The following is an 11,373-nucleotide window of genomic DNA, read 5'->3' as shown; positions in this document are numbered from 1 at the left end:
ATATTCCTCGTATTCACTATTTTTAAATTATATAAAAGTTACTACGGTTTATTAACCATCTTGATAAACGCATTAAGGATTAGAATATATGCATACTTTTTCATTGCACAGTTGTTAACATTAATTCGTTTTTCCCCTCCATTTTGATAGTCTTCATTTTTCATAAAAAAGTATTGCACAAATTATACAGGTGTGCTCACTCTAAATAGCTTCACTAAACACACCTACTTAGTAATAAGAATCCTCATCAGGCTGATAATTCAAATAATACCGATCCGATTGAGAATCTAAAGACTCATTTTCTGAATCATACCTTGCTAACTCTTTTTCATACTCTTCGTAATAATTACGCTCGAATATCTTTTTCTTTCGTTTTCTTTTGGGAAACCTCGATTTCAATCCAGAAGACTAACACAAAAGTAAAAAGGAAAACACGTTAAAACATTTTTACTTTATAATTATACATTCAAAGGAAAATTAAAATATATATCTAAACATAACATTCATACTTCACAAAATCGAATGCGCATTTACCATGTTGTAATAGAAAAGGAAGAAAATTGTTCCAAGTATTGCTACCCCCATGATGATGTTGCGATAAAAGCTTGAATCAAACTTCTCATTCGCTGTTCCTAAATTACTAGGGGTTTCAGCTATGGGCACAGCTACAGTGCCCCTTACAGTCTCTGAAGAAGGAGGCACTGAAGGAATACCGAGCACAGGAATTTCTTTTGTTTGCGGACTCATTGATGTTCCGGATTTCAAATTGGCAGATGGTCCACTTATACTCCCTTTATCTACTCCTGCTCCAGCTGGTTTAATTCCTGAACCTCTTGCACTTGTTGACAATGTTAAACTTTGTGGGCCTGGTGAACCTGATAAAGTTTTTGGAGCATCTTGTGCTCTTTTATCCCCTCCTTCAGCAGTAGACTTTGCAACTGTTGAAGCACCCCTATCCCTATTTCCTGTAGAGGATCCAGCTGATGGACCAAACAAACCAAAAAACCATGATCCATTACCTTTATTACCACCTCCGGTAGATTCGTTACCTTTACAGTCATTTAATTTAGGTATGAGTTTATTTGGATCATACTTAGAAGTAGATGAACAATCAGCGTAATTTGGATCAGAAGAGAAAATCCATGAACTTTTACATTTTTCTGCGTTATACTTTTTATATAATGGGCTAATATTTGTAAGATATGTCTTATACTTACATTTATTTTGATCTTTGGAATCGGTGATTTTCTTAATATCTTCAAATTTTTTTAAGTAAATAAATGATAATTTCCTTTTTATCAGTTCATCTACGCTAACACCATTTTCTGGATTTATAGTACAAGTGTTTTTTTTAATCTCACTATTAACCTTCCTCCATACTTCGATGAATTCTTTAGACCAAGGTAGACTACCAAATGTTTTGGAGTGTTCTTTATTATGTATTTTTCCTATTTCATCATATAACCAATAATGCATGTAACTGCAATGATTATTATTTTCTGTATAACCTTTCACTTCTGCGATTTTTTCTAAAAAATATACAAACTTAGTGCAAAGTTTTTTCACTCCTTCCTTATCTTTTCCATTAAATACATCACAATGTTTATTAAGTTTATTAGATTGTCCATCCTTCGAAAATATTTGATCATACAATTTATCAAGTCCTAATTGCTTTGCATCATCCTCCTAAAAATAATCATAGAAAAGTTGTTTAATAAGTATCAAAATTATGGTCCTATTAACAGATTTTCACTCTTGTTCGAACGAAAATAAATTATATGAATAGTAATATATAAATAAAGATTTAACAATGCATATACCAATTTTGCCTCAGATGTCTTCGTCATTTTTTGGGAACCTTATCTAAGTTGTATAAAAATACAAATTCTTTAAAGTATTAATATATAAAAAGTCAAATTACATAATAGTCTACCGTTGTATATACTTAATCCTTTGTATTATTCTTATGGTCTAAATAAGTATTAATCCTTATGTACTATTATTTAATAACAATTTCTCATTATTTTACATTCAGCTATTTATAATTATGACAATAAGGGCATGAAAATACAACAATTTGAAACTCTTCTATACACGATGACGTTGGAAATGCGTTAATGATTTGCTAAACATGTAATTATTACATATTTCATATAGTTCTACCAGATTTAATGACAAAAAAAAAGTTATTTTTAATTCAAATATTGAAAAAAATTTTAATTTACTGAATTCTTTAGTACAATTTATATATAATTACAATTCTTATTATAAATTAATTTTTATTTATTAATAAAAAAACAGTTACAATGTCAAAAATTGCCGAGTTAAATTTTGTAGGCATATCGCTTACTTTAATAGGTACAACAGAAAAGCTGAATGAATTAGCCCTTCTAATATATCACTAACTTAAAATATATTAAAAATTAAAATAACTAAAAATAAAACACATTTTAAAAGTTATAAATCAAATTAATTTATTGGATAATATTAAAAAAAGGTATTATTAAAAAATATTTCTATTCACAATTTCTTTATTTAAATTATATATAAAATTATATCTATACGCGATTTAATATTCCATTCAGATTTCCATTAATTTTTATGTGTAGACAATTTTAAAATTTTATTTTCGTTGTGCAATTATATTCATAAGATAAAATAGGATTTATGCTTTAATTACACAATAAAAAGATTCCTTTTTTAAATAAGAACATTATACTATTCAAATATTCCACAAAACATGGATTTATTTTTATTTATATTATAATATTATTGTAAATCATATAATGCTTTTTTATGACACTGCATTAATGTGCCTCTAAAGGCAATATTATTACGGTGAAACATAGCCCTGAATTCAACATAACTATTGTGATTAAGAATATTAACACATAAATAATAAAGCATATTCTTTCCTAAAAAATAACTAGAATGTCACAGTAGCTACAATTTCGCGTCATTTTATAAAGAAATGAATTTTTTTTTTCTTTTTTTTTTTTGGAATGATCCACGTAAATTATGTTATAATCAACATTTTATGAAAAGTATAATACAATAACAAAGATGCCTTGCCGCATTGTGAACGATACGAAAAGCATGTTTTACTAGTATGTTAAACTTTTATTTGTAGTACAATTTGTAGGAAAAGTCGTTTTACCTTTTCGTATAATACAGTAGGTATTCGTAAATTCATTTAAAAATCAATATTATATCACTTCAATGTTGTAACATCAAAAAATTAAGTAATGTATAAAAAGAACATAGCATTACAAATTCAATAGATACATAATACGTATCACAATCATATTATAGAAAAGGCTCTAAATTTGAACAATGAAAAAGAAGGTTACATTTTAGCATTGGAGACACAAACACAATTTCTTTAATGTAACCTTAATAATAGCCATTATAAAAGGAATTTGTACACTTTTCTAAAGATGAAAATTTTGTCTAATCGATTTAAGTTAATGATTAATAAATATAATATATTAAGTGAGAGCGATATAAAATATAAACATTTGAAGTTTTATTATAGTTTCATTATGAAGCTAACATGTATGGTTATAACAAAAACTCCATTTGAAGCTTTGTTAACAAAATAGTCATTATTTACCGTTTTTCTTATAAGTAATTATTCACGTGAATGTTTAATTATATAAATTATTAATAAATTCATTTTTAAAATCTATTATTCTTATGTGAAGTCATATTTATTTGCAACATTTATTGTTATAATTATTCGTACATACGAATAGCAGTGATATAAAGCTTAATACAAAAAAATAAAATCCCATGTTGCAAATGTGTATGCACATACATATATATTATTTTTCGAAATTACTTATTTAAATAGAGAATAAGACGACGTAATAAAAAAGAATGGCAGCATGGCGTGGAACAATTTATAGATATGCTGATAATTACCGAAGTTACAAACAGCCTGAATGTATGACTAAATATTTTAATTATAAACAAGAAATTGAAAAACAAATTGATGCATTGAATAAAATTAACCAAAGATATTTTTGCAAAAACTGCCAAGCAGTAAGACTAAACATAATTAATAAAAATGATGAATTAAAAGATTGCTACCATCCCAATATATTACGATATAGATTAATAGATGATGTTGAAATAAAGGATTTTATGGACAAATGTCTTCCATTACCTAATTGTAGTTATAATGGAACATCTCATGTTAAGAATCCTCCTGGATTAAACCGCGAACCAGAAAACACATGCGGAAGAAGAAAAGATTGTAAAAAAGGAGCATCACCACCGCAAGTATTAACAGGTAAAGCACCACAGGTGTTAAATCCCCAATCATCTAGAACCAATGTACCAGCAAGGCAAGAAGACTTAAATATAAAACAACTGCATGCAGAGAGAGGGGGGTCAACAGAAGCAAACACACTTTTAGATAACCAGAAGAATGTATTCATTACTAATGGCCCTGCTGCGGTTCAATCTGAAGCTTCTTACCCCAAAGATATGCATCCCTTTAGTACACCTAGAGAAGCATATATCCCGGAACAACCTCCATCTGCTTCACAGTATTTGTTACATAGTGAATTAGATAACAGTTCAAATGATTCTTCGCCACGAGTTAACCCTGGAAGTGAATCTAGGGCAAAAGCTATAGCTCAAGAAAAAGGTTCAGAAGCAGTCAAGCTTGAGAATGATCGGCATGGTCTGCTGTATGTAAGTGGTAGTACTCTTGGTGCACAAGAGTTAAGGAGTACAACTTCTACAGGACATGAGAGTGATGTCAGACCCCTCGATAGTAAAATTCCTGACGCTGGGAATCTTGAAGAAAAGCCTCCAGGCGGTGCAGATGGAACCTCTATAACTCCTGGCGATAGAAATTTTGGTAATATTGTTAATAATTTCGTTGATGGTATTTTAGGTTTAGGTGGCAATCCTCTTTACAGCACACTTACTAATGATAGAGATAGTGAGGGAAATTATATCAGTCAGCCTTTCGTTGAAACACCTGTTGATGTACCAGTTAGTGATGATCCTACTGGCGATAACTCCGAAACACCATTTAAAAAATATACCACAATGGCTTTAGCACCCACGGGTATTATTATGTTGATGACACTCCTTACAAAAGTAAGGTCAAATATATTTCATTAAAAGAATCACTCATATTTTGATCGTTTTTGAGTATTAATTATCACACGCTTTTTTTTTTCGAAGTTCACTCCCTTAGGAATGCTTTTTACGAAGAAAAACAGAAACAAACGAAATGACATGAAAGAAAATATAGAGAGGATACTACTATTGGAATCTCCCGCTAAAACAGAAGAAAGTGGTTTCTCATTTGCATATACTCCTTCTCAATATTGGGAAACGTGATTATGTGAATATTGAAATACTCATAAGTCATGTGTTTCGTTAAACATTATATAAATGAAAACTAATGTTTCGTCATAGTAATTTTTTTAATTGTATTTTTATTGCCAAATTAACGTACTGATGATAGCATGTTGTATTTAAAGATTTCTAGTTATAAAAGATATATATGCAAAAATTAAATTGCTCTAAGTTTATTAGAATAAATCGATGTATAGTGGTATATCTGTCTACAATTTATGAATGTTACATGTTCTTTGAATGTCTCTAACTTTTTATATATTAAAACGGTTTTACAACAGTACATATATGTATCTTTAAATTCAATCGAATTGTGTGCAATCCGTTGTATTTTTAATATTACTTTTTAATCTACAATGAAAACATAATAAACATTTTTGGGTTCTTTATATTAACACTAATAATTAATTTCTTCCTCTAAAGCTGCATTAAAATATTTTTTTTTTAAAGCACGTTACAGTGTTTTTATGTATTTAATTTTTTTTCTTCCTATTATGACATTTTGGAGGTTTTTTTAGCATTTGTAAAAAATGGAACATCCAATAGAAAACGACCAATGAACGAATTCGTATGACTATTGTTACTATGACATAAATAATAAATCTAAATGTTACATTTAAATAATAAATTTTTACCAAAATGAGTAACTTTTGTTAGGCTACGAAACATTTTACATGGAAATGATGCAAAAATGGGTTTTATATGTACTAAATGCTTGAATTTGTCGTTAAATGGTCTTTAATAAAATATGGAAATTATAAAAATACGACTCAACATTTTGGAAAGAATTTAAAATCATGTTATAAGAATCGCGATGTAAAAGAAATAATAAAGAATAAAATATATCATAATAATAACAATTACTAACGCTATATATAATGTGAATGTTTAAATTTTGTTACGACTAAAATGAAAATATACGTCGCTATTCCTTTTTTAAAAATTACTAAGGGCATTATTTTTTTTGTTTAAAGATTTCTTTTTTGAATGTAACATTAATTTTTGTGAAACATTAAATTGTTTTAGTAAATTTACGAAAAGAATAAACAAACGATTCAGTTATAATGTAATGAAAAGAATTAGTAACTATATCATAAATAATATTAATCCAATTATTGTATGACTTTGGATTAATATTCTGAAAATATCCTCAAGAATTAATTTCATTTTTGTTGATGAATTCTTTAAAATAACCAAAGACAACATTTGTTGTAACTTTCTATTCATATCATTGTTTAAACTTCTTCAGCAGAATATATGACTTATCATTACACAGTACTGCTACATTTTTTTGAATTTTAGTGAAAATAAATATTTTTTTATGACTATTTTGTTTTCATCATCTATTATTAGTTCATGTTTTAATATACATGCTTTYTTATTTGTTAATATATGACTATGTACATATATGCTTTAATAATGTAACTCTTTTTAGTATTAACATAGAAATAAAATAACATTTTACATAACATATTTCCAAAAAATTTATGTTTATCACGCAAAAAAAGAAAAAAAACTTGTCATTTTAATTTAATCATTTTCATTTGTGGTCCTTTAAGGGTTTATGTTCATTAAGGAATTATTTCTAGCTAAATAATATTCATAAAGTGTAACATTTGGCATGTGTGTATTTACTATATTGTTTGAATTCTTCATGTAGTGTGTTACTTAGTCTCTTAAATACTGATTTATATGCAACAACATATGTTTGAGATAATTTCTTTAGAGCATATACTTATCTTTGTGCGAATAATTATTTGATATATAGCAAATGTAATTGTCCTCACATTATCACATCCCCTTTATATAAAATTTTAAGGAATAGCATTTATAAAATGTTCCTAAATTTTTTGTATCAATGTTTTTTCCCCTATAAATTTTATATATTAAGCGAAATTAATATTTATTAAATGTGTCTGTTTTTTTTTTCTTTTTCATTGAGTTCAATTTTATGTTCTCATTGAACAAAATTCCCATAAGTTCACATTTCTAATTTAATGGAAAATTGTACAAACTGGGAAAAAAATTACACATTTCCAACACTAACACGTATTTATGTATTTCCATCAGTTGCCTGGATGATATTAATTTTTCGTTCTTCTATTATGTTACGCATTAAGTCATTCCGTTCGTTTATGCATATTTCATTATTTATATCGTTTTGTGTAAAAAGCCTTATAAGATAATTAGATTCTCATTAATGTATATAAATTTATGACTCTATTTACAAACGATTTTTATATATTAAAAAATTAATACTAGAATACAGAATATACAAAAGTGGCTTAATTGTTTTTTTGTCAAATGTGAATATTCATTAACTTGGCAATTTTACTTTTTAATCTTTTATACACATTCAAATTTGAAAAAATTTTCGTAAATTAACGTAATAACAACTTTTAATTTCCTTTCTTTTAAACAATGAATCGTTCTTCCTTTTTATGAATATTTCAAAGTTTGTTAAGTAATGTATGACATGATTTCCTAAAAAAAACAACACAATATTGATGAGTTCTTTACTTGTTCAATATGTTAGAAACAGATCTAAATGGTTTACCATCCGAAGTATTTTATAATAAATTGAAAAATGTCAAAAATGGAGTTGATCATCCTAATTATTGTAAAAATATTAGGAATGATTTACCCGAACGTGAAGAAATTCTAAAGGTTTGCGCCAATCTCATTAGCAATATAAAACACATAGAAAGTGAAACTAGCAAAGAGCCATCATTTATTCAAAAGCATTGTTATGATTTGAATTATTGGTTATTTGAAGAAGTGTCTAAGGCGTTCAATGATCATGAGAAAAATACAAATGTGTATCTTGCCATTGAAGAACTTCATAAATCATGGAAGGAAGCTATTCAAAATGACTCGCAGAATACAAATAATAAATGTATGCCCGAACGCAAACTTTTTAAAACGAAATTACTTAAACCTATGAAAGATGTTTTAGATTACATTGAAAATTTTTCAACATTTAAGCAGGAATCTGTTAAGAATAAGGAAAAACCTAATAAATATTGTCCGTTAATTTTAAAAATTGTTCCATTATTTTTTATGTTTCAACAATTATGTTCAGAAATGAAAATTGACATTTGCAAAAAATATGTAGAAAATTATGATAATTATAATCCTAGTGAATTATTGGCTAAATTATCATGTGTGGAAGGAAAAACATATGAAGTTCAATTTGACGAAAATCTCGTAAGAGAAATGATAAATACCTATCAGTCAGATTTGGGTAATTTTTTCACAAAATTAGGTTTGCCGAATTTAGGTTTGTCAAATTTAGATTTGCCAAGTTTAGATTTGTCAGGTTCAGTTATGTCGCGTTTCGGTTCCCACGATTTCAGTTTCCCTGGTGTCGATTTCCAAAATTTCGGTTTGTCAGGTTTAAATTTCCCAGTAAATCTTCAAAGTATGTTTATGAATAATATAGTAGATTTAGTACAAAAAGGATTTGACGGCAGCGGTATAAAAGCTCTTTTTAATAAAATTCCATACCTTTCGGAGATTTATAACTACGATATAATCCATAAATATGTTGTACCAGCGCTTTATGGTCTTGGAGGTCTTCTTTTTTTTTTCATTTTATATAAGGTAAAATCAAAATATATATTAAAATATGTGCATTTTAAAAAGGCATTAATAATTTTAATAAAATACATACAATTGTGAAACACATGTAATACGCATATATCCTTTATTCTTCCATTTTAGTGTCGTAGGTGTTTACCCTGTTGTTGTATTTTCAGGCGAAGGAAAAAAAGACGTAATCGTTTAACTGATTTTGACACAAGTGGATTAATGAGTGCCCCATTAGGATTTCCAGCCCCCATGATGCCAATAAACCCATATGGTTTACGGTACCAACCCATGTGAAAATAGCGTATATTATAATTTTACGAAATATAAGCTGATTTATCCCGAACAGTTATTTACTCCCAGGAGAGGAAGGACTACATAAGCAATTATGTTCATAAAATTATAAAGGTTAAAATGAATGTAGCATATTACTATTTTCACAACAAAGCGGAGCAAACGTAATGAAAGACATAGTACTGAGCATATTAAAATTTTAAAAAAGGAAACTCCAAATATTATGCATATTGTATAGTAAGAGCAAATTTAATAAATGCCAAATTCATTTGCGATGCACACATCTATTTCCATTATCGTTGTTGAAATAAATATAGTTATGTCACAGCCATGTAATTTGTTTGTCATAGATATAGCAATATAACCAATCTGTATTATTGTATTATTTTCAAATTAAACCTTAATTTCGTAAGGACATTTTTTAAGTAGAAGCGCTATGAGCATAAATATTCAAAAAGCTCTCATATTATAAGTTTTCTAAAATCCTAATTAACGCCATAAGTGTAAAGCATGATTTCATTCTAAAAAATTACGCTCTATGAACTTCAAATTTAGTGTAGATTGCAATTTAAAAATGGTTACAATTATTTGCCTTCCGCTACAACAGTAGGTATCGAATTAACATATCCCTGGCATTTTAATTGTCTATATGTTTCACTTCATATCATTAATAATTATTATAACGAATACGTAATTTCCCTGTAACACACGTATACCCAATATTGTTTCAACTATTTTTTTGTTATTTTTTTAGTAACACTTGTAATGAAATCTACATTTTGAGCTTAATCATTTTATTCTTAATTTTTATGTATATATGTATGAATAGTAATCATTCTGACATCAATTCATTAATACACAATTGCACAAATAATAAAAATGTGTTAAGGTGTGTATATTTCGCTCAAAGAGAAACATATTCCTTTTTATTTTTAAGTTTCATTAATATACGTGATCTGTTACATTTTTTTAATATATTTGTTTAATAAGATAGCAACAAGTATAATATTTGTACAAAAATACTAAATTTTTATTTAACATATTTTTCTATCATAAATTTTTTCCTGTAAAATAAATGTCTTAATACACACAACTATTTACATTTCTAACTTCTTAATATACTGTAATAACTTATAATAAAACATATATTTGTTAATATCTCCTATAATAAGGTTCGTTAGTGCAATAAATAAACTAATAATAAAAATGTATATTCGATGTTCATTTCCTATTGTAAATTAATAATTTAAAAAAATTGCAACAATCATGCTATTCTGAAGAAAAGGTTCTTCTCACAATATATTAAGTAAATACTTTATAATAGAGTAAACCATTATATATCTAATATAGTCATTTGTAATAACTTTATTTTTATAGATTATTAAAATTGTTAATTTTGAAAACATTAAATAATGTAATAGGTAAAGATAGATTATTCTTTTCTAACAACTTTACCATAATGTTATATAGATATAGTTCGTATTATTTTGAGTATTAATATATAATATACGCAAAGAACACAATATATATAACTATTTTTACATTTATCAAAATTATAATTTAAAAAATTATATACACTTTATATAGATCCCCGAAAACCTTGACTTTTCCTATATTTTTATATTTAATACAACATATAAAAATGGACGTAATTACAACATATATTTTACTGAATATATAAATTAAAAATAGTCGCTAATGGGATCATAAGAACATAGATAATAAGACATTTAATTAATAATTAAAACTTTTTTAATATGTAATATATAAAATATTACAATATGGTAGAGTAATTATAATCTTGATGGTGATAAATAACACGCAGATAAGTGTATGTATGTGATCAAATATGATAGTACATCACATTACAGCTTCTTAACTAAAAACAGAGAAAAAGAGAAGTAGGACAAGTATATGAATTATTATAATATATTTTATTCTTTTTAAATAAAAACACGCTATTTATATTTAATTTATAATTTTTACTATGATGAAAATGTAATAATAATTCTATTACATATTCGTGGATGCTTTACAATAACTAAGTCGTGCTTTTCTTAAAATTAATATTATATTAAATATTCCATTTTCTTCTTTATTATAATTTCTTCT

The 11,373-nt window shown here is 26.6% G+C and overlaps 3 protein-coding genes across 3 annotated transcripts, besides 1 other annotated feature; 2 read left to right on the top strand and 1 right to left on the bottom strand.

The window, feature by feature from the left end:
• Positions 1 to 228: 228 nt before the first annotated feature.
• Positions 229 to 1,847, bottom strand: PVX_120340 (variable surface protein Vir12-related; the record flags this gene model as incomplete). The annotated part of the gene is made up of 3 exons (XM_001612537.1): positions 229 to 408; positions 535 to 1,686; positions 1,821 to 1,847. 3 exons carry the CDS (start codon positions 1,845 to 1,847, stop codon positions 229 to 231), a joined length of 1,359 nt encoding a protein of 452 aa, XP_001612587.1.
• Positions 1,848 to 3,437: 1,590 nt separating this feature from the next.
• PVX_120335 (variable surface protein Vir18-related) lies at positions 3,438 to 5,361 on the top strand (the record flags this gene model as incomplete). The annotated part of the gene is made up of 3 exons (XM_001612536.1): positions 3,438 to 3,560; positions 3,940 to 5,115; positions 5,203 to 5,361. The coding sequence occupies 3 exons, from the start codon at positions 3,438 to 3,440 to the stop codon at positions 5,359 to 5,361; spliced, it is 1,458 nt and encodes a 485-aa protein (XP_001612586.1).
• Positions 5,362 to 6,615: 1,254 nt separating this feature from the next.
• Positions 6,616 to 6,638: a microsatellite.
• A 692-nt stretch (positions 6,639 to 7,330) lies between these two features.
• On the top strand, positions 7,331 to 9,264 carry PVX_120330 (variable surface protein Vir14-related; the record flags this gene model as incomplete). Its single annotated transcript, XM_001612535.1, has 3 exons — positions 7,331 to 7,358; positions 7,916 to 8,982; positions 9,103 to 9,264. The coding sequence occupies 3 exons, from the start codon at positions 7,331 to 7,333 to the stop codon at positions 9,262 to 9,264; spliced, it is 1,257 nt and encodes a 418-aa protein (XP_001612585.1).
• Between the last annotated feature and the right edge of the window lie 2,109 nt (positions 9,265 to 11,373).

Source organism: Plasmodium vivax, genomic scaffold (genome assembly GCF_000002415.2).
Source record: "Plasmodium vivax scf_7188 genomic scaffold, whole genome shotgun sequence".
Classification (NCBI taxonomy): Eukaryota; Apicomplexa; class Aconoidasida; order Haemosporida; family Plasmodiidae; genus Plasmodium; species Plasmodium vivax.
Note: the sequence above shows the minus strand (reverse complement) of the source record. Positions and strands in the feature narration are given on the sequence as shown.